This window comes from Heliangelus exortis, chromosome 1, assembly GCF_036169615.1.
Source record: "Heliangelus exortis chromosome 1, bHelExo1.hap1, whole genome shotgun sequence".
Classification (NCBI taxonomy): Eukaryota; Metazoa; Chordata; class Aves; order Apodiformes; family Trochilidae; genus Heliangelus; species Heliangelus exortis.
The window spans coordinates 175,636,349-175,660,286 of NC_092422.1; the positions used below are offsets into that span (position 1 = coordinate 175,636,349).

General features: G+C 39.4%; 2 protein-coding genes across 3 annotated transcripts in view; both read right to left on the reverse strand.

Moving 5' to 3' along the window:
- Positions 1–18,225, reverse strand: part of SLC13A1 (solute carrier family 13 member 1) — a 47,366-nt gene extending 29,141 nt beyond the window's left edge. Inside the window, exon 1 of the mRNA XM_071733757.1 lies at positions 18,167–18,225. The gene's annotated coding sequence lies outside the window, so the exon portion shown is untranslated. The remainder of the gene's footprint in view (positions 1–18,166) is intronic.
- Positions 18,226–19,202: 977 nt separating this feature from the next.
- Positions 19,203–23,938, reverse strand: part of ATP6AP1 (ATPase H+ transporting accessory protein 1) — a 53,943-nt gene continuing 49,207 nt past the window's right edge. For both annotated transcript variants that reach the window (XM_071733759.1, XM_071733758.1), the window contains exon 10: positions 19,203–22,212. In XM_071733759.1, the coding sequence (XP_071589860.1) occupies positions 22,003–22,212 (210 nt within the window). In that variant the 3' untranslated portion in view covers positions 19,203–22,002. The remainder of the gene's footprint in view (positions 22,213–23,938) is intronic.

The window sequence follows — 23,938 nt, forward strand, 5'->3', positions numbered from 1 at the left end:
AAATTCATATTCTTCCAAAAGCTGACTTTGCCATAAAGTGAAGCAAGATCTAAGGTCATCCATGAGACATCCAGTTATGCAGAATAAAATGCCAAGATGCACATTGTCACATGCCAGTAGATATGATGATGAATAAGATAACAGGAATATCCACCCCTCTTACAAAAAAAACGCTCCAACTTTCCCAGGCATGATGGGATTCTGGAGAATGGGTATTCCAGGTTACTCTCAGCTTGTGAGTCCTTTCTGTAGAGTGACCCAAAAGAACTATTTTGACTGAGGTCCTGAGCAACAACAAGCTACTGAACAGATGAAACAGCAGATAGCTCATTCAGTAGCCCATAGGCCAGTACAATCAGGCCCAAATGCAAGAAATATTCTCTATGCTGCTGCTATGGAGCATGACTTCAACTAGGGCCTCAGGCAGAAAACACCAGGAGATACCCAATGTCAGGTTCTGGAGTTTTGGAGCTAGGGTTACAGAACATTTCACTCAAAGACATGGGTACAGTTTGTGGGTAATGAGGAAGAATGGGGAAAACTACTGAGTACCCTTGCTAGGCATTGCTCCATTGGTCTAGGGAGGTGGTCAGGGGTTGCCTGTGTGGCTACCATTTAATTTTGTTTTCCTTCACTACCATCTATTTTTGTTTTCATTCACTTTCCTTCACTTATTAAACTCTCTTGACTCACACGTTTTCTCACTTTTGCTCTTCCTATTCACTCCCTTGTCCCACTGGGGCCAGAGCAGGTGAGTAGCTGGGTGGTGCTTAGCTACTGAACTGGGTCAACCCACCACACCTTGCTAATGGCCTTGTAGTTACATTACCACTCTCTACCCTGCTATGCATTTATCTTTTGACCCTCACAGACACAATGATAATACTGCTGTACAAAATTAAGAGGAAAACTTCAGTTAAGTGATACTACCTGGGGATTTCAAAAGCATGCAAAATTTTTGTACACTGTTCAGCAGGGCAAGACCCTTAGAAATAAATAAACAGAGAATAAATAAACAGATCAGCATTTCCTTGTCAAAGGTTGATCATATGGGATTAGCAGGATACCTTTATAGAATGAGATAAGCAATGTATTAGAGCAGAACATCTAATCTAGCAGCAAAGTATTTGGTATAAATATATGACTGGTTACTGTAACAGACATATTGCTATATAACATTACAAGAGTGGTAAGATGGGTGAGGTACTGCCCAAAGGGTAAAGCAGAGTGACCCCAAGGATCAGTGACACAACTGGGTGTGTAGATGAAGGCAACTCCTACCAGTGACACCCATTGAGTAAGTGGTAAAGAGAAATGATGATATAAAAGTGCTGGGTCTTGATCAAGATTTGCTTCTCTAAAAAGTACAAGGGAATCAAAACAACAGATGTTGGGAAAATGTAAACGCATATCTAAGATTTAGCACTTGGGGGTGCTGGGTGAAATTCCATCCTGAAGTGTTCCCATTTCTAAGTACGTATCCAACATGATGACAGACAACTGTTCCAGCTCTCAAGGCTTTAAAAACACTCTAAGTTAGTAAATCTTTATGGAAATGTGATTTGATGCAGTTTAAACTGTGGTGTTGGGGTTTTTTTTCATTTTTCCAGTGGTCTTTTTAAAACTGTCTCCTGAGGAGTAGCCTCTTTTAAGAATGCTATCAGGTACAATGAGATTTGTATAGAAAAGAAAGTAAACTGACATGCAGAGCAAGAAAGTAAAAAAAAGAAAACACCTTTCTGAAATTTTAATAGCATGTGATTCAAGACTGAACAATTTGTGAGCTCTATCTCAAGGCTGAGGATGGAAGCTTCTGAAATAATTTGGATGTTGTTTCCTATGATCCCGGCCTGATTTGCTAAAGAGCAGAAATCAAAAAACCCTGAAAATCATTTTTTCTTTCCATTTTGCCTTGAATTTCTGCATATGAATTACAGAACTGCTGGGAAATGCTGTTTGGGAGAGACTATTAGCAACTTTTGGGGAATACACTCACGAAACCGTGTGGAATGTGTTCTCTCATGCAATGAGAGAAGAAACACTCCTCATACCCTCATATTTCTGAACAGACAGAACCTGACATGTTGAATATATTTCCAGACTCTTTACTGAGTTAAAGTATACAAACTGTAAAGAAACAAAGCTCAGTAACTTGCCTTTGAAAATTTTAAAGACTGAAAAGTTCACTACTTATTTTAAGCACATTATGTCATTCCTTTTTAGTTCTGAATAGAAACCCACTGTGCCTGAAGGACATTAATGTCATGATTTTTCAAGATGACCTGTACTTACAGCTTTTTATTTGAATCAGTTCAAGTACTTCAGCAATTACTGTATAATCTTCAACCTTTCTGAAGCTGAATCCTCTCCTCTAATGACACTAGATAGCACAGAGCTCCTCTGACTCTTCCCACTGGAATCACTGGCCAGTGACACATTTCAAAGATGTAAGCTACATATAAACTTCCTGCAGAAATGTTACGTACAAATTAATAATGCATTTTTAAAACAATAAAGAGCCTGGATACCAGACTCTTATACCTTAAGCACACTCTGAAATCTCAAAAAGGCCCTGTTGCTTGAGATTCATTATACTGAGTCTGTCTCTACAGACTGCTTCTCCCAACCAACTTCTTGGTAATGCTGCTCCTTGCCTCTGAACTGGTGTAAGGAGGTTAACTTCAGAACTGGAAGGATGTCACTTTGTCAGTGCAAAATTGTGCTGTAAATAAGTTCTGCTTAGAGTGTTACCTGGGTAGATCATGACACTAAACAGGTGAGTCCAATTCCACACACTGGAACTCATCCTGAAAACCTGGCTGAGGCAGCTACACCTCAGCTTCCAGAGCATGAAGTTATTTATTCAGGATCTCTCTGCTGAGCTCAGTATGTTCCTCGTGATGAAGGAACTGCCATGCTTCTACTTTGTCCACTGTTTTGCTCCATCCTCATTCCAGAGGCCCCACTGAATGCCTCAGCCTCCTTTACATGGTTGTCCAAGATGCTCCTTTTAAGGACCAGTAGTCATTCTTCCTTTGGCTGACTGATAACTGTACTTCTAAATTCTGGCAAGCATCCCTTGCTGATTATCAGTATGTGGTGAACAATCCCTTCAAAAACTTTCCATTTTTCTGCATAAGCTTCTCACTGACTGAACCAGCAAAAAACCAATACTTTACGAGAGCTTCCCTCCAGGCTCCTGTCACAAAACAGTGCCACAGAACCAGAACACCAGCCTTGAATCATCTGTAGGCCTAGTTCACCATCTAATAACTTTTTACCTCTGTAAAATGTGGCCTCCATGTTTATTCTTTCTGGATGATGGCCTTGTCCTTGGTGCTGTGTGACTCCAAGAGCTCTGTGTGCAGCAAACCATTTAACCTGTACTGGAGCTGCAGGGAGAAGTCTTCTTCCCAAAGAGACAATCCCAAAGCCCAGGGGAGGCTGCATCCACACCTGAGAGCCCACCTGGCAGATCTCCTTGCCATGCACCAGGGTCTAATCCTCTCCTGGAGTTTTTAGCACAGACTTTTCAGACTTCTCACTGGAATGTCTACGTTTCTCATGTAACAAGGTGATAGAGATCATGAGAGAGTCAACAGAGATTTGCAAGCCTCTTCAGATCACAAAGTGTTAATACAAAACACAGGCTCGAGAAGGAACATGAAAAGAGAAAATATTTGAATAATTTCATCATCTGTTGGATAGCTTAAGAGCTTTTTGTTGTTTAATTACCTCAGGTGATGACAGCTAATTGGAAGTGGTATAATTATACTTTTTGGGACTGATGTTTTCTGTGTCATCAGCCATGCTGGCTTTTGCCTAAGATGCTTGATCTGTTGTGTTATTGTTGAGGAAAACCATTAACTATTATAATTTATTTATACCTAGAACAAAGTTCAACTTCTGTTTTCTTGGAAGCTACAGAGAATAAATCATTGCAAAGAGGAGTAGTAAATTTGTTATGGTGAAACACAAAATTAAATAAGGAGAGGTTTTTTTAAAGATGTGGGATATTTTAACTGATCAATGTCACTCTATGGAATTTCTCAGTGGCATAATTATTCGAAACTGATCATTTCTAGGCTTATTTTTTTTTTTTTTTATTTCATAGTTACTAATGACTGGAATAGTTTGTTCGCTTTCAGTAGAAGTTGTTTTTCCATTTTACTAATACACTTTAAAACCTGATACATCTATTTATTGTTTCCTCATTATGTTTAACTTTGTGGGACAACAAATGCTTGCTATTTTTTTTTCCAGGTGGCATTATATTGATCAAGTTCCTGTTATATTAACTATATGCTTTCCACATTGAAACCATAGGAATGTAATTGCATTTTCTATTCTCATGGTACAGAATTTTAGAATTCTGTATTAGACCTTCTCTCACATTTACCCAAAATTTTACATTAATACTTTATTCTCCAAAATGGCATTCTTTTTTCATAAATGTCTGCATGTAAAAACACGTGAAATTACACATTATATAAAGGATATTCATGTGTAAATTTGGAGTTATATCTAGTCTATCAGTATTTTTATGTACTTACTGCCTTCATAAAATTTGCCATGCTGCTTGATGAGCTCATCCATTCTTATTGACAGGCACATAATTTAGTTAATCTTCAGACCTATTTTCCTTCTTCCTTACATCTATTTTCAGCCACCCTTTGTCTCTCTTTCCATGACCAATTATTAACAACAATGAAGCTGTGGCAGTCATTTATAGTTATAAGGTCCTGAGAGTATTTCACAGTCAGATGAAAGCCAGGTTTATCTTAATCAAGACTTTACTCTCTAATCGCTCACTAATTTTGAACAATAAACACAGAGAAATACTTACTCAGGGATTCTCTGTAATCAAGACTCCCTCAAAAAAACTTACGTGACACCTACCAGCAAAACAAACCACACAAGTCGCCCCATCTCCCCATGCTGTAGCGAACAAACCCAAAATGCAATAAAATTGGCTTGTGAAGTCTTGGAACTCTTTTTGTTGATTCAGTGGGAACTCTGTGCCAGCCTGGCTTGGCAGGGCAGCTCCCACTCTGCCTGGATGCTGAGCACCTTGCTGGTAGCAAATGTGGGCTCCTAGCATCTCCCAAGTCAAAAAGTCCCAGTGAAATGGGCTCATGGAGCAAGCTGCTGCTTGAACAAGGGGGTGAGGTGCTAGCACACCCCTCGTGTCGCCAGCCCCACTCAGCATGGTCGAGGAATTTTCCTATTAACAAAGTTTAAATTTCAAGCTGAAACTGCAGCAGTGAGAGGAGGCTGCAGCAGCACAACTCGATGGGGTGGGTAGCAGTGAGGTGGAGGAGTCCCTGCTCCCATTTTCATGCCCAGGTCCATGTGTACTTATTACTACCAACTGAACATAATGACAGATAAATAAGGTACCTATGTCATTAATGATGTTTTAACGGCCGAAAATACAGATGCACTGCTGGGATTGTCTGCACTTACACCTGTGTTGTCCCAGGGTTTACACTGCCCATGTCAAGTGTGTCAAGGCCTGAGGTTGTCACAGTAAATAAAGAAAGGCAGTGAGGCTTTAAAAGAGTAAATTCTGCTTGATAAGAATACATTTTCATAGATTATTTTTTCAGCCCTATCATAGGCATTCTCTGAAGAAGTAATAGAGTGGCAAGAAAAAAAAATCACCTGAGAAGTTATTTTTGAAAAGGTTAATGCTTCTGAGATGGAAAGTGAACAAAGGTAAATTCTCTTATAACCACAGAATTAATTTGCATGAATTAGCCACTGTCTATCTTATCTTAGATGTACTTGCAACGTGCTGTCTTACAGAAAATTTCATTAGGTTTGGGAGAAATACCCCTTAATGTGTGATGAGATAGGTTACATGGGATTTCATGTGCCATCATCTTCTTCCAAGAAAACTGTTTCTTGTGGGGCACGAGTGCAGTCTCATAAAAGAAAGCTTATTTGTACCAATGTTACTTAATCAACAGTGAGGAAAAACATGTATTTCAATGACAATATGTGTTTCAAGGAAAACATGCTTCAGTGTTTAAAGACTAAAATTCAGCTGTGAAATCACACAATGAATCCTGTATTGACTTTATTAAAATAATACAGAAAAAATGCAAAAGAGAAAAATATTAATTGGTAATTGCGTAACCATTAATTTTTTTTTTTTTTTAATAGATCAAGTTCAGAGATTACGTCCAGAGTTGCACTGAAGCAGATTTTTAGGCTTTTTCTGTTTGCATCATTTGAGTTTGTATCAGCACAGAACTTTAACAACCTGAATGATCAGGAAGCACTAATCATGAGGTTTGGCTAGCACCCATCCCCTTCTTTTTCCTGAAATAATTACTCATTTCAGGTTCAAAGTGAGCTATAAATTAATACTGTAGGGTCATGCCTTTTTTGTGGAAAGATTCAGATTTTTTTTAATTGTATCTAAGAGGATGTACAAAACCCACAAAAATATATTATTACTTTGTTATTAGCTACTCTAGTACATGCATTTGAGATATTAAGATATTTTAAGAGGATTTTCTTCCCTTGTGTTTGCATTCCAGGTCTTCAGAAACTGTTCATTTAAAGCCTATCTGTGTCATGCTTTGAAGCCAACAGGAGTTCTCAGTACACAGTGGGCATCTAATATATAGCTAATCTGTTCAGCTATACTGCAGTCTGGGGCAATATTCACATTCTCTCAGGAGCTGACCTTGATGGAACAAAAGAGAAGAAGCCAGGGTGATTCCCCACAGAAATGGCCAAGAGTAAAAAAAGGCACAGAGCTAGACCTTCTGAAACATCCTAGTTTATTGGACACTTCCCATCCAATGCCTGAAAATGATCTACAGAAGCTTCTCAGTGTTAATCATGATTTTTTATTGAGCTTCCAGCACAATTCTGCAGAGAATTGGTCTCCCAGCAGAGCCCTGGTTCTCCCCAGCTCCCTGCCAGCTCGGTCGTGTGGGGCTGAGCCTCCAGCCCCTGGGGCCAATGGGCTCACACAAGTCCTGGGCAAGGCTTGCCCAGAAAGTGATTTCAGCAAAATGTGGATGTATTTCCAGCATGTCAGTTACTATACGAAGCCAGAAGGAATGACTCTATGCTTTAGATCTCACCCTATCAGTGGCAGTGGTGCATAGAAACTTGTGCAGGGAGCCAGGATACGTTTTCAGCAGCAGCTGATGATGCCCGCTGGGCAGTTCAATTCTGGAAACACCCCATGGCTTAGAAATATATGTTTCCCCTCTCTTATATTTCTAATCCACAAGGTATTTTTTGCTTTTAATCTAGTTTCAAAAAAAAAAAAAAAATAAAAGAAGGCAAGTTTTTATATTAACAGCTCCTGTGAACTGTAAGCACGTGCCTTACCCAGCTCCACTGATCTACTTCAAGCTGCTTGCCTGAAGGCTGTGCTTGGGTCAGGGAAGTCAAATCACTAGGTCCAGGGGTAAATCAGGAAGAAACAGACACAAAACAAACTTTACAGGTCAGAAAACAGAAGTGCCCTTTATGTCTTACAAATCAATAGTACTTCCTTACATTTATATGAAAGGCTTCATTAGCTGCATATTTCCCATTCCCAAGAAAATATGGAGAAGAAATATGAAACTCTAAAAATATGTAAGGCATAGCAGTCTGAAATTCCTTACTGAAATTAGTTATGGAGAGATACTAATTACTGTACCCTCTAACTTGGCTTCAGGTCACTACCTTTACTCTTAATCTTTGCAAAGATTAACACTCAGCCAATTTACATATACACCTCTGTAAAAGATTTACAGATCCAGATTGTAGGAATGAACTAAAGATATCCCTGCAAGCTTCCTGTCTTTTTGGTTCTTCCAAATTAAATCCTCATTTATGTTTTCTTTCCACCTGCCCTCATGAATCATCTCCCCATCTCCCCGAATAAATTTATTAAATAAATAGATCACTAAATAAATAGTTCATCCATCCATGGTGGAATAATAGTAATGAAAATTTAAAAATAAATTTTTTTAAATTATTTCGTTATGTCTTTTTCAGAACAGCATTTTTTTCTAAAACATCATAAGAGATTATAACTTTAGTCATGGAGAAGGCAGAAGCAAATAGTTCAGGGGAAAAAAATGTATTTTTGTGTGTTGCTGGACGGCAAGACACAGCAGCTCTGGGCTCTCAAGAGATGGATTGTTACAAAGCAAACTGAATGGTCAGTAGCTTAAGTGAAATTCTGGAACTGTTGGATACACTTTAAACAGACTATCAGCATTTCAACAAAATTAACCTTTTCTTCCCAGCTGTATGACACAGTAACTTTCATTGAAAAAAAACAACCTATACAACCCCTGGCACAGCTCAAGGCTCACTCATCCCATACCTCAGATCTCCCAAAGAACACCTCCACGGAGCTTGCTGCTTTTCCCTGAGGAGGGGCAGCTCTTGGCTAGCAGCAATCATTGCCTGAAAAGCCAATTTCCTCCTGTTTTCCCACAGCTGCCAGTGGGACCAGGGGCCAGTTCTTCAGCCCTGGTCCAGATGAAGGATAATAGCATGACCTGTGGTTGCCAAAACCAAATCTGTCCCTTCTGACTTCTGGGGATGAGACAGTTTGCAATAGAGATTCTTGGGTTTTGTGTGTAAACAGCACCAAATGGGCTCCTGTTTCACTTGAGGTCTTTGTGCTACATAAGTCCCCAGCTACATAAGGGCAATAAATGCCGGAAACCCCCAAAGCCAGGTTAAACAGTGGAAACCCCCAAAGCCAGGTATCCTAAGGGTGGTCACAACAGCTCTTATATAAGCATATGAGGCATATAAGTTACAAGTATATAAGGGTATTTAAGTTGTGTGTTTATGTAGATATACACCCCCTTCCCCAGATATTATGGAAGATGGCAGAGGGGGGTTAATGACAGTTTCTGTCAGATTCTGGAACTCTGCTGGCTGATCAAGCAGTCTGCAAATTCCTTTGTCACGAGGTTCAATGCCTCCGCATTCCTTTGCAGAGTGTCAGGATGATCCAACAACAGGAAACCTGCTGCTGCTGGTTGCAGAGCAACCAAGGAGAGAAATTCTCTGTGTTATAACAACTTGGTCTCCAGCCAGGCTCAAATTCATGTTGCTGGAGTTGGGGAACAGATGATCACAGCCAGGTGATGGGACTGAAGTTTTGAAGTTTCCTCCCTAGACCACTTCCATACAGGGCTCCTCAAAGGCAACTGAGTGGCTTTAAAGCTTAAAAAAACTAGGAAAAAAAATCAAAAGACAACAAAACAAGACAAAACCAAAACCAACCAATGGAACAAACCCCACAAACCCCCACAAACTAAAAAGGCTTTACTGTACTATAAAGTGAGTCAGCTAACCTTTTAATTAGGAAAAAAAAATGGCTAGTTAAAATACTAGCAAATTAAATATATACATAATACATTTTTTTATTCTGGGCTTGGGTTAGCTCGTTTCGTGGCTTCATGACCTCAGTAAATTCTTCACAGCCTCCCCAGCTCTGGAGAGCATTCCCCTTGGTCCTGCCAGGGCCCAGCCCGCTGCTCCCTGTTCCTTGCAGTGATTCCCATCTCTGAGCTGCAGATTTCTAGCTCCGCACCCTAATCCATCACTACTTCTCCCTGGAGGCTCTTGAACCTCCCTGGTCCCTCAGGAGCAGTGTCCCCATCTTGCCTTCTTCCCAGTTGGTTGCAGCTGACCTCGTTTATATTTGAAGGACCAGCATGAAAACATCCATACCAACAAACCAGATGTCAAGTGGGCCTGGCTCAAGACTTCTCAACTGTGTGGTCCAAATGGCCAGAACTCAGGATAAGATTAGTTAGACTCTGCTGCCCAGCCTTGGAGGCAAAGGGAACTGTGCTGTCAACAGCCCTGCTAAAAGCCATTAAGTCTGTTAATATTTTCCTCACCTGTCTTTTCTCTTGACAGGCCACATAGCAAACTCAGCTCAGGAAGATGCTTGCACAGAGAGAGCATCACCTGAGCCTCCACTGCCATCATTTGGTCACCTCACCCTCTGGCTTTGTTCCCTGGCTGCCTTCTCCAAGGGTGAGGTTCTGATCCAGCTCTCCAGAGCCTGGAGCACAGAGGTACCTGCAGGGAGATCAGGCAGCATCAGCCTAGGAGGTGGGACCCTCTGGGGCCATGGAGGGCTTTGCAGAGCCCAATGGTGCAGGCAGAGAGCAGAGGATGAGCCCATGCCCACTCATCTCCTGTGCATACTGGGGTGGCAGGTGTCAGCCCTGTTCTCTGTCAACAGACTGCAAAAGGGATATTTTATCTTGAGTTTGAACTGCATCAGCAAACTTTGAGAAAGGCAGCTGCAGCCCTGCAGAGGTGGTCAGGGGTATTGTGGACCAATCCCTAATCAAAAAAATAATAATATTAAAAATCACTGTCACAATAGGTAAAACTGCAAAACAGCATTCTTCTTAAGTCTCTCTACTATCAATACTGCAGATAATTGAACTAGAAATATAATAATTAGGAATTGACCTCCTTACATAATGCCAATTAAGACTGACTAATCTCTGTAGATTTACAGCTAGTAATCAATGTGCTGCAAACAGCAGCTCTGTCAAATTCTGGCAGTGTGGTCATAGCTGAGTATAACTTGAATACACACTGTGCTCTTCTTAGCTGGGTTTTAAAAGTCTGCATGCAGGATTCCCTAATTTTCTACCAATTCCCTTAACTTCATTTTAACTGATTTTGCATTTACACTGGTTTTTTGCCAAGGTCACTCTTTGCAGCAGTTCTCCATTGTTTGCTGTAGCATGCTATGACAAATGTTTCTTATAGGAATCAGCAGGTTGCCAATATATGGCAGTAAAAACATTTTATAGAAAGCACGTGCTGCATTTGTAACAGAAGCATACATAAAGTTCAAACAACAACATAGCAACATAAACAATTATTTTTAATACTCAAACTTTCTGATAAACTCTGCTATTGTAAAGGTCAGTAGAATTTGAATAGCTGTAAACTTTCAAACCTTTGTAGGTATAAAGCACTTACCACATAAGGCAGAGTTTTGTAAGATCAGTTAGGAGCTACACAGTGCACCATTATATATATATATAACGGGAAAGATTTCTTTACCTATATACATTACTTATACCTATACACATTACCTATACCTATACACATTTCTCTGTGTCTTATCACACCTCAAAGGAAAGAAAGAAGGGATTTTGGGGCAGGGGTGAGGCAGGTTAGAATCCTCCTTATATTTGTTTATATCTCTTTCACTGATTCTGAAGATTCTGAATTATAGCACTTTATTATTAAAGGTCATATATATATATCCAAGGATTTTACATTAATCAGCTGATAGTCACTCTTTACAACAAGCTCACTAGAATATTCACCATTGGCTTCTGTAGCACTACCTGGATTCAAACATTTCCGTAAAGCAGCCTACATATTCAACTGAATAAATAGTGATGAGGGTCTAGTTTTCAACACTTTTTTTTAAGTCAAAACTCCATGATTTTATGCAGTTAGCTCATGGCTAAAAAGAGCCTCTATACTACAACAGCATTGTGGATTTTCTCTTCTAAAATTGCATTTCTATTTTAATTCTCAAAATTAGTTGTGTTAAGAAAAATGCCTCATAAACTGAAAGCATGAAAACAGGATAATTAAATTGGTACTTTATTTTAGGTTCTTATAATCTTAATGACATTAGGCAAAATATGATGAAATGATAAATAAGAAGATAAATGTCAATATTTGCCAGTGATTCAAATGTCAGGGCACTTGCAAACATTCACAAACAAGGGTATTACAGTTTTGTGAAGAACTAGCAAGGTTTTCTCTGCTTCGCATGAGCAGGTTAAAAAAGCTGAAGGAGAGGACAGGAAAAAAACCCCAAAACAACAACTGGGATTCATCACTTCCAAGTACTTTCATAGTGCTTCATATTGAAACACACAAAAAAAAGGATGCAACTTTCTAGAGATTCCTTTGAATTATGGGAAACCTTTCTTTCAACTACTTAATTTTCACCAGCAAAACAAGCTGGAAAATCTTTTCCCTCCAGAGAAATGTACAACTTAAATATCACTACAGAACAGGATATGTTATTAAATCCATAGAAGTAACTTAGCTAAATAAATTATGATCGAGGTTTGTGTTCTTTTGGGGCTTTTAAAAAAAAAATCAGCCTCTACTGTGTGCTGTGAAGGGAAAATTAGGACAGCTGTCAAGACTAAGTACCATTTAATCTAAAATAAAAAACTCTCCTTTTCCAGTTTATTTCAAACTAATACTGCTTAAGTGGCACAAAAGAAATAATGGTTCAGATCTTCAGATCTTGGAAAAGTGGCTGTTGAGCTATCAGAAGAAGCATAAAATGCCTTGCAGTTGCACAGAATCATTTACCTGAGAATCTCATGGCACATCTTGGTGATTCAACCATTTTAGTGAAGCAGAAATCGAAGCACATGGAGAGGAAGATCAGAGTTTTTAAAAGCAGTCTGCAACTGTGAGTCCTTCCATGTTAGTTGGGTTGGCTTCCCACAAAGTTAATTTCCAGTTCCTGAAAGCTTAGGTTGAATTGACATAAAGTTTACTGCACTGGATAACATCTGCTTTTCTTAACCAGCTTGGTGTTTGAGGGCCTCAAGCTCCTTGTCTAAATTCCAACTATGATAAAATTTTGTCCAAAATCTGAGACTGGTGATTTACCACTGAATGATTTATTGTAGATCCCAGTAGGCTAAATGACAGTCAGAAAATACCTATTACTCCAGTTCTGACCTCCAGGCAATTTTGTCTCCCTACTCCAAGTCTTTCTGCTGTACTTGCATATTTCCTCTTTGAAGATTCATATTTTGGAGCTTAGCCTTTTAAGACCTGAAGAATAAGAAGGATGGAACATTTTGTCTCAAGTGTCTGCTTCAAAAGAGTAAATTAGAAAAGCAATACAAAATATTAATGCAAAGGGAAGAACATCAAGCTCCACTGACATCTGTCAGTGCCACCTGTCTCCACACTGGACCATGCATCAGATTGTACAGATTTCTGCAATGGGAATGAAATTGTATGTGTCTCCTACTCTAAATTCTCAAGATAGAGTATAAAATGACATATTTATACAGGGATTTTGAAGAGCAGCAAGTTATCTTATTTAGTCTGAAATCTGCCCTAGAAAAGGGCTGTGGCAGGCTGGTGGGGCAAATACCAGGCCATGCAAGGGCTGGGTAGGAGGAAGTACAAAAGGACAAGTCTCAGAGCTGAAATGTCGGACTGTCAACCCTCTCAATTGGTTTGCACCCTCTGGATGACAGAAAGATGAAAAATTATTTGGCCAGTGTGACCGGTGAACATTTCATTTATTTTGGAAACTGAAAGTCACATGCAATATGACAATATACTAAATATGACAATATTTAATAATATGACAATCTACTAAAAAATGACCAAATCTCACTACTAGTTCTTCTCAGAGCGAAGGCAATGCTGCCAGAGATACAAGAGAAAAACTCTTCAAGAATAATTGGTTCATCTGCATGAAACACTTCTAACAACAAGCTTAATTAAAGATAAAGCTTTAAAAGTTCAAGCTTCACTTATGGAGCTACTTAACCTGGTACTTGCATTATAGACACATCTGCTGTTATTTGCATGAAGTTCAAAACAAACCCTTTTGCTTTTGGTACTTTTTTTTGTTGTTGCACGTCACATTGCAACAGCAATTTCTGATTTGTTTACTAGAGATGTTTGAGAGAAGATTTCATTAGTGAAACAGCGTGTGCTTCTTTTTTCCCCCAATATCTGCATTTAGTTAAAAAACCTCTTTTCTGGCAGTACATGTAGACCTAGCAATAAGCTCTCTGACACACAGGCACTGCAGCCCTACCTAGGTGAGTCAGACAAGGAAAGTGTATCAATGATGCTTATAACATAAGCACCCAAGGGTTAAATCAGTCTCCCTCTCCCTGCCTGCAGTGAGGGGGTAAAAATCCCAGTGACCATATCTAGTTCAGACTGGGAACACAGAAGCCTTGCTTCCAAACATGGAAGGTTCAGTCCAGTTACTCAGCCACCTGCTTGGTGACCTCTTACTCATTAGACCATGCACTGGACTATGCCATATTTCTAAAATCAGGCCAAATCTGAAGCCCACAGAAGATGGAAAAGTTCCAATGCCTTTAAACCAGGCCATCACTTCTAACTGATGCTGCCCCTTAAATACAGCTATCTTAACAGGGCATCTGCCAGAGAGCATGCATTATCCTTGGGCAGAGGGGGAGAGAGGCACCACACTGTGCTGACACATCCCCTGCCATTACACAAACAAGGGATGCCTGACAACTGAAAGAAATCAATGCCAATTTGCTCATAACTGCTTGGCAGACCAGCAATCATTCCCCTGATTAAATCATCAGTTAACTAACAGAGGTAAAATTTAAATTAAAGGAAACTTCACAGCGTCGCTATGTAAAATGTTCTCTATTCCTTTTTCAAGCTGTTATGTGATCTGCTGAAGTCAAGCTTTGTTCTCTCAGAGCCTGTTGCCATGGAAGTGGCTGAAATACTACAAGTTAAGCACTATAGCCTCTATTTCCTAAACAAATAAGTAGCTTTTCCCTCTGCAAAGGACCACAAATGGTTCCTGTGCTGCTCTCAGATATGAACTACACTTTCCAAATGTTTTTGAACACCGAGCTCAGCTCTAAGCAACTGGGTCACCTAACAGGAAGGACCAGCTGAAGATGTTGACTTCTGTGTGGGAAGAAGGGGGATGTTCTGGAGTTTCGGGCTTCACAGTATTTTGAAATCAGATCAGGTCACCCCTCACTTCTGCTGTTTACCAGCAAACTGGCCCATTAAAAATACAAAGAAAAGGGGAAATGGGGTGCAGTTCAACTGAGGCAAAACTTAAAGTCAGATGTCCTCCTGGACATCATAGCTCCAGGAAAGTGGTGGATGAAGAAACAGAAGGCTCAGTTTGGCTGGTGACTGTTGATCCTACAAGCTTTGTGGCAAAAATGTTTTTGTGTAGATGTAAATTCTAGGTTGCTTCTGCTCCCGGTGAGCTTACAAAAATTGAACTTTGGAAAATGAGGCAACAACTTAATGATCTCCATTCCTAACCACCTTGGCTAGGACTGAAGAAGCAGGTGCAGCCAGTGAGACCAGCAGACCAGGTGGCTTTGCTGAAAGTTGGTGGGAGCATCCCCACTGCAGAGGCAGGAGGCATAAATCTGCATAATCTTCACATTAATCCTCCAGGTTATAGAAGAAAACTGCTAGTTTTAGTGTCTTGGCAAAATTATGTGGCCTGTACAACCAGTACACCTCAGATATGTGTTCTTCATTTAACAGTTTCACATCATGCTGTAGAACACACACCATTAAACAGAGGCTATGTTCTGTCAAAAAAGCAGCAGTCTTTCCATACACACAATGCAAGCTCCATCAATACATTGTGATTTGGAGACCCTTTCTGTAACAGAAGCTTGTGTTAGTATCTGGTACAAGATGAGTACCACCACAGCACCATCAGTAGAGCAAGGTTACTGAGTTCCTTAACATAAGTTTCTGATAGGTAATTTTTTAACATTGGATTTAGTGTTTAAAGGGAAAAGATCACCCTCCTTCCAAACACATTAGAGCAATAACAGCTAATGACAGTAATGCAATTATTTCACTTAGAACACTAGTAACAGACATCATCTGTTCTATTGCCCTTTAGATTTCCTTTCCTACAAAGACTGCAAAGGGCTGCAGCACAGATCTTATTGCAGATGAAGCTCTGTGCGAGCACTTTGAGACAGGAGGCCAAATATATTACAGTATCAGAGTATCAGAGAAACACCTGAGCTGTAATTTTGATCTCTATGTAATCTGAAGATACAACAACGGCCACAGTATAAACAGTTTTTAGATCCCACTGCACAGCAGCTGAATCCAGCCCTGGATTTGCAGCAGACGTTTAAGCTGCTGATTAGACAAGGTACAGATTTTACTTAATGAGTAACGTGCAATCTTACTGAATCTTTGAAGTGAAACCTTTGGCTATTCCAGAAGAAAATAATGACCCTACTGAAGAGAGTCCTTCACCTTTCTGATAAGTAGGGTGGTAAAATTAACTAGTTCATGTGTTAACCAAGAATTTCATAACAAAGTGAAGATAGTAATTCATTAGGGAAAAATCTGTCTCTTTCTTAATTTTTAGACACCAATTTTATCCAGGGAAGGCTTTAGATAGTACAATTAAGAAAACTTTGTTAATCTTTTGCTCACTTATCTGTTGCCAGAACATGCTCAGCCCAACAATCTATGACTACTAAACTCTTTCTCCCTCCTTGAACTTCAGAATGCTATAAAAACTCTTATAGGACAAAGCAGAAATGGGCTCAAATTATGTCAGAACATGAGCAAACTAAATTCCCTGATATAGTCAATAAAGACATTTTTGTATTAAGACTAAGAAAAAACCCAATTAATCTCCCACACTAATTTCTCTGCATTTAGGTATCTGTCAGTCATTATCAGACCGCACAAATTAATAGCAGAGAGTAGTTAAGGTCTAAATTCTGGCATCAAAACCAACTAGCACACCTCCAAAAATTTCTGTGAAAATCTGAATGAAATCTGGTGCAACTACTTCACTCTTTTTGTTTAAGTACACATCCATTAAAGTTCTACAAGAAAAAGTAAATCATCTATTTTCTAATTATAATACTAGTTAGTCACAGAAAGACAGATGAATTCAACTGCCTGTTTCATACACATGGCAAGGTAAATGCAATGAAGCTGAAGGGTTCCCTCCTCCAACTCCCTTTTAGTTACTTCAGAGCTCCTGGAGGGCAGCCAAAGTAGTGGCTTCTGCCTTAATTCACAGACAGCCCCAATGAGATATTATGAGAGAGAAAGCTGAAGATTTGAATGACCTCCCAAGACAGCCCAGTGTTACACAGGTCTGTAAGTTCACCCTTACTGGCAGTGGCAGGGTCCCTTGATGCCACCCTTGCTTTTCCAGGCAAGGGCTCTGGTGACCACTCAGAAGTGTAAGGACTTTCACTGTCCATTGAGGGAAAGAAGGATGATCCATGTTGTCTCTCCTTTTCTATATTTGTTTTTCCTCTTTCACCAAAGAGAAGGGTTGACACCATTGGGGGCCTGCTACATCCCTGTTCAGTTGCTGTCTGAAATTACATATATAGAGAAGAATGCCATAGCTGGATCTTGGTGTTTTCTAGGTATCTCCTGCCATGTACAGCCTTTAGGGGTCTTTGTAGCAGGATAGGAAACAGAGAACTTCTGAGCTTGCCCTATCATGGCTTATTAGCTGAACTGTGTTCAGGCATGCAGAGACAGAAAACACATTGCCTAAAGTGGACCTGGTCCTGCCTTTCAGGCTATTGGCAATGTAGTCTTTGATCTTGACAGGGCACACAGCTGCCTGCGTGCTTTGATTTCCCTCTTGACAGCTATAATAAAAATCCTTCCTAATATCACTATAATGTGTTAGGACATCAGTGTTCACAGCTATCTGCTTTGCTCCTCTGCCAGGATTTTATTACTCAGCAGCAGGAATGACAGACCCAGACAAGGACCTGCACCTCAGCTACTCTAGTGCAAAATCTGATATATTACATCTTAGTGGAAAAAGAGAGCACAGCAGTGTGAACTTAATGAACAGCTGAGGTACAGGTGTATATGTACCCTGAAAGGCAAGGTAGATAGGAACATTAATATCCCAGATCATGCCAGTATGCCTGAGTGAGAAGCATTTGTTAAGTAGGTAAATTGAGCACTCTGCTCTCCACATGTATCCAGAATAAACAGGATACATAAAATTATAATTCAGACATCACATCCAAAAAGTCCTTAATTCATCCACTTCCGAAAGTACTCTTATGCAGGCACTTGTTGGTTTTTGTTGTTGTTGTTTTATGTGTCAAGCATTATTTTTGCACAGTTCCCATTAACTACAGACAGTTGCATATGATGTCATGGTGACTGCAGTTTTTATTGCTTCTAAACAACTAGTTAAGGGAGTATTGTGACAGACTCAAAATGTGTTTCCCAGTCTTTGGCTGGACACCCACATTGCCATTTGCAAAGCATAAAATAGATGAGCATTCAGTAAATGATCTTCTATTATGGCAATAATGAATGATGCATAAAACAGCCTAAAACTAATTTCAGCAATAATAATTCAAGAACATACCAGGTCCGGGGGTTACACAGAAATCCAGCTGACCTGGAGCAGGGAACCTGTGTTCAAACAGGAGGCACACAAATGGTTGTGGTGAGGATAGGGAAGCCACTTCATTTGTAGGACATCAAAAGCAGATGATCTACCCTTGGGCTCAGTCACTCTCATAAGTCTTCTTTCCACCCACACAGGTAGCAAGAGAGACACCGTCTCAGATTGTGGAATTAAGAGCTACTTATGGAGGGAACCACCCCTTGGCAAGATCTCATGTCTGTGTTTGTTTTTATGTGGTTTGGTGTTTTTTTTTTCTTGCACTTCAATAATTTTTAAGCCTTCAGAAATCTGAGTTCTGAAGAAATAGCTCTTTTTGCCCTGATTTTCCATTAGGTTTTGATAGCAAATGGACTAATCTGAGAACAGAAACTTTATTAGCAAACTGAAGGTTTACTCAAAGATATCAGATGCTGCAGGATTTTTTGGAATTGAGCAGACTGAAGGCATTGGTTTTTGTTTCTCACTATCCAATTTATTGTAATCAGCAAGAAGTTAATCTTTTGTAAGTCTGGTTTCTCCCTGATAGTAAATGGGGTTGTAGGGTGCTGTCCCTGCCTTTATCTTGACCCACAAGCTTTCCCATCTTATTTTCTCCCGCTATCCTATTGAAGAGGGGGAGTGAGAAAGTAGCTGAGTGGGCATCTGGCAGGCAGCCAGATCAACCCACCACAAGATGCAACAGAAGAACAGCCCACAGGAAAAGGAGACCCTGCTCCACATGTGTGGGTTGTTTCATGTTCAATGTAAGGAGTAGATGATCACTACACTTGCCCCCACAATCATCACCACCTGCTGAGGCTACTGCTTGCTTTCTGCCATCAGTGACCAGTGTCCAGGCTTCTTGTACCTCTGATTACCTTAGGAGTCAGCCTGTCTTGGTGATTCCTTGTTTTCAGCATCTCCAGATTCTCTTGCTTGAGCCCTCTAATACCTGGACACTGCTTAACAATTCAGCTGATTTAGATTTGCTTAATAATTACCAGTCACCCAGAAGGAAAGGAGGAGACAATGATTTTATTGAATCTTCTCTTGAAAGATGGAATCAATCCACTATCGCAGAACCATAGAATACTTTTTGGAAGGGACCTAAAGATCATCTACTTCCAACCCCCCTGCATGAGCAAGGACACCTCCCACTAGACCAGGTTGCTCAATGACTTATCTTCTACTGCCTACAGAAAAATATTACTCTTGCACTATTCCTATTATAATTCTGTTTCATTCTAGGTAATTTTTGGCTTTCCACATGATTTATAAAGTAATTTTATGAGCAGACAAACACACCAGGACACAAACCAAACCTGTATCAGGCCAGGAGGTTCTAATTCTAGTTCCATCTCAGCTCCCCCTTCAACAAATGATCATTGTTTAATTTTGTGTAGAAGTACCTTAACTTCTGGTTTCAGAACTTGTGTTTAGGTTTGCGGTTTTGATGGTTTTAATCTTGATTTTTCACAGTTAAATTTTTTTCAAGTTGTGTTATAGTTTCCAGTATTTTTTCCTTAATAAAGTTTCATTTATTTATGCATTTGAAAGCAAACAAAAAGTTTCTACTTCTCCAGCTGATGCTCTTTCCCATCATCCTCTCCACCCTTCTTAACTTTTTTTTGGTCCTTTGTAGAGAAATGAGCTAGTTCTCACAAAAGTCAGTACTTCTGATAAAGGGGAAAATCCTAAGAGTTCTCACTTTCCAGACAGCACTAATATTCTGGCTGGAACAGCTCCCAAAGCAGGCAAGTTTTAACAAGTGCACTTGTTGTGAAATCAGAAGTACACAGAACTGGAAGGCCCTGACAGGTTTCTAATTTTTTTTCAGAAAGATAAATAAAACCAAGCAAGGACAAAATCCTGCTATAGTAGTACCTTGAGGAATTCAAAAGGAAGGGATCCATCCCTGCTGAAATCAGTGATGAGTAGTCTTTGTCTCCAGCCACAGGGCAGCATGATGTGCAGCAGCAAAAGTCTGAGATGGCCTGGGGACTCCAGCAGCACACATGGCCCCCTGGGGTTGTCCACTGGATGTCCAAACCTCATAAAGCTGTTCTTCAACATTACCACATTACCACTGCTGAACAAAATCTGTTCCAAACTTTGCTGAATCTAGATAAAAGTCATAAGTAAGATGTCTTCTATACCCAACTCCTTTTTAAAAGCCTTCCTCTCTTCTAGCTATCAGTTACATGACCATTATGTCAATTTTCGTCACACTCCTGTAACTTGCTTTGAAGGGAGTATTAATAAAGCACGTTTAGTTGTCTCTCCTGGCAACTAATTTTTACAAGGAAAATGTGCTTTTCTATCAAACTGGTTTTTGTGTAAATCAAATGCCAGCATTCTTTAAGGTTTTGAAAAACATTTGGGAAAAATGTCACCTCTGCTAGTTTCCTGTGAGCTTTCTGTTTTCCAGGTCATGACTGAATGCTTCAGGAATACCCTCAGGCAGCCTTTAATTTACCTCTTTGACTGCATAATAAAAATGTGACATCCAGGAATGACAGGTAGAAACTATTGTTGGTCCAGTTAAATAGTTGATTTTAACTGTCTTTCCTCTGTATCACTGCTATGGATGACCATATCGTAACTGTGACATGGATCAAGATCACAAAAGTTAGAATTTTTTTTCCTGTGATGAATGTGATTTTGTTGAATTGCTTTTCCTTGGCTACTAATAGAACAAAACACTACAGAAGAAATAATGAAATATTTTTACCATTTTTTTACCATTTTACCATTGTTCTTCTACTATTTTCTAGCTTTTCATAACATCTAGTAATTCACTCCATGGTCAAATTGCCCAATGAGGAGATGCAGTATCTTTACTTATTGTAGAAGATTTCAGCACATTCTGAATGCTTTAAGGCTTCTGGAATCATTGAGAAGACCACAAACATGCTCAGACTTAAACAGTACATCACCAAAGTGCTTCTAATGACTTTATGTAATATTTTTTTCTTCTTTTTGCAAACTGCGTAACTCCTCCAAGGAAACACAAAAAAGAAGATGCTAAGAAAATGATCTTATTTCTTTTTAGATGCTGTCTGTACTCGAACACTGAATCATACTAGGTTATGAGCTTGAAAAGGTGCATTCATTGCCATGGGACCAAATGTAAGTTTGGTATCAGTTTGCACTAGGACCCATATTCCTTAGTAATGCTATCAGCTGTCCATGACTAAAACAAACTAAAGTTTGCATTCCTTAACAGAATTCTCACAGGAACAGGATAACATTACAGGGAAGCTAAACCTTTATCTTCCCATTCTCATTTGTGCTACCATTTCTGAACAAAGTTATGTATTTTGAGAAGACTTTTCAAGACCATTTATTTAGTGACAATCTGTGTTCTGTACATTTCTGGATGGTTTTCTCAAGAGAAAAATCAATGAAATGTTCAGGCTTGTTAAGATGTAGCATCAACATGAAATACTTAGTAAAGAGCTTTAGAGAGACCATTAGTTTCAATACATAGGTCCTTAAAAAAAGTTAGTTAGTTTTCCTTCCCCTGCCAACAGTTGATCTGAAGGTGGTTTGTAATGATCTTTCAAACAGCCAGATAGAGTAATAACTACCAAAGCCTCACGTCAGACCTCCTGAGTTACACAGATAGCTGCTAACAAATTAAGGTAATAATATATAGAATCAATATTGCAAGCATAAGGAACCTTTTTATACATAGTTTAAATACCCCCTTCTGCTATATCTTTTTAGTTTACACATATTTTCAATTAGAATGGTTATAAAAATCATAAATAACAGACCAGGGAAAGCCATAGCAGCATTAAGTCAATCCATGGCTACTCTGTCTGAGGAACTGACAGAGCTGGACCTTTGGGGTCATCAAATCTGTTGTTTGTTGTGAGCTGCATGATCATATGGATTCCATAGGTCAGGATCCACAGTAGAAGTATAGATGTCACTAAGCCCATCCAGATTCCAGGAGTGAAGAAACCTGTACAGTCACTTGCATAGGAAAACTGGTTGTTTTCAATGTTGAAGCCTTGAATCTGGAAACGAAAAAGGCAGATACATGAGTGTAATTAAGCATGGAACGTAGACCCTACTTTCAGAACATATGTGATAATTTCAAGAAACACACTTGTTAATTACCATTCACACTCTGCCCATTAAAAAAGGGTGTGAACCAAAACTTCTGCTCAGTGATTTTCCAGATCCTCCCTTCACCCAGGAAATTAAAGATGTGGTATTCATTTTCGTGGCAAGAAGTAGGTTTCCCACTTATGAAAATTATTTCTTTTAGAAGGAAAGTTCCAAGGGGGTGCATACGACCAGTATTGCTCAATGACCACTTAAAACCCACAAGATTTAAAGCATTCAAAGGCCTGAGAGTTAAGGCCTCTCCTGATTATGAGATTTGTTGAAATACCCTGAGATTTTTCAGCTAAGAACTACTTAACTAGCAGAACTCCTGAAGCCTACTTGAAAATGCATCTAATGAAGATGGCTTCTCTGGCTGAGTTTTAGTGAAAGTTCAGGAAGAAAAAAAGGAAAGTTCAGGTTGTGAAACCTTTCTTCTCTCCTTAGACATAAGAGACTGAAAACAGAAGAAAGGTCTTGCTTTACTGAGGTATGGGGTCTGTGTTATTAATATATGAAACCCATATAAGCTTTTCCAGCAGTTAGAAAAATCTGTAATTATCTCTCCTTTGACTGAAGTCTTGAGGTCTGCCACTGACTGAGCTCTATGTTATTTTCCTTAGAATAATCAACTAATCTGGCAATCTCTTTTCTGCCTAACCACCCAGTTTGCAAAAAGTATCAACAAACTGGATGCCTTTGAGACCACTATCCTTCTATAAATTTTGTTAAAACCAGTCAAGGGATTAGAAAACTGAAACAAGGGAAGACAACAGACTCTGTAGACACATTCACATGACATAAGCACTCATTCCTTCAGAAGAAATGGAACCTAACTGGTGGAAGAAAAGGAAGGAGGGAAAGAGTTAATCTGATCTGTGGTTTTGAATCTTAACTTTTTAAACAACAATGTAGACTGGGATTCTTATGTATTTACAGATTCTTTGAAATGAGTATGTAAGGAAAGCGCCCAACACCAAAAATTCATCAGTAAAGAAACAAGAACTTAAAACTATTTTCTATGAAATATTATAGAATAAAATTTTTAAAAGCATTGCTTTATTTAAATCATTTCCCTCATCAGTCAGCACGCAAGGAAACAGAAGATCACAGATTTCTACTTTTCTGTGTTCATAAAGCAGAGAGTAATCATGGAGTAGGAACACAGAAAAAGGAGAAAGAAATTCCTAGCAAAGGTGTTGGTCCAAGCACTGAAGACATTAGTTTGTGGCTTCCATACCATGCTACACCAATAAGCAGTCAGGGGTTGAGTTCATTCATGGATTAGGCACCTAAAGTTACTGTGTATGTAATGTATGTCTTAAGACCAGTGTCTATAGCTTCCAGAATTCTGATTAATAAAACTATTATCATATGCAGAACAGCAGCTATTTAAGTACTGTGGGGGTGAATGCAATTTTAACAATTCAAGCTTTTCTGGGCCTCTTAGGAGCATCTCTCCAAGTCAGACCATGGTAGCTACATTGCAAAGACTGCCAGCTTTCACAACAGGCAATCAGACTTCTGATTAAAGCAGGATTAGTGAAAATAAGCTTTTGGGGTGGATAACTGTTTGCACAGTTTTAGAAAATACGGCTGATTATCAAAGCCTTTGCTTGTTAAGCCACTGCTTTG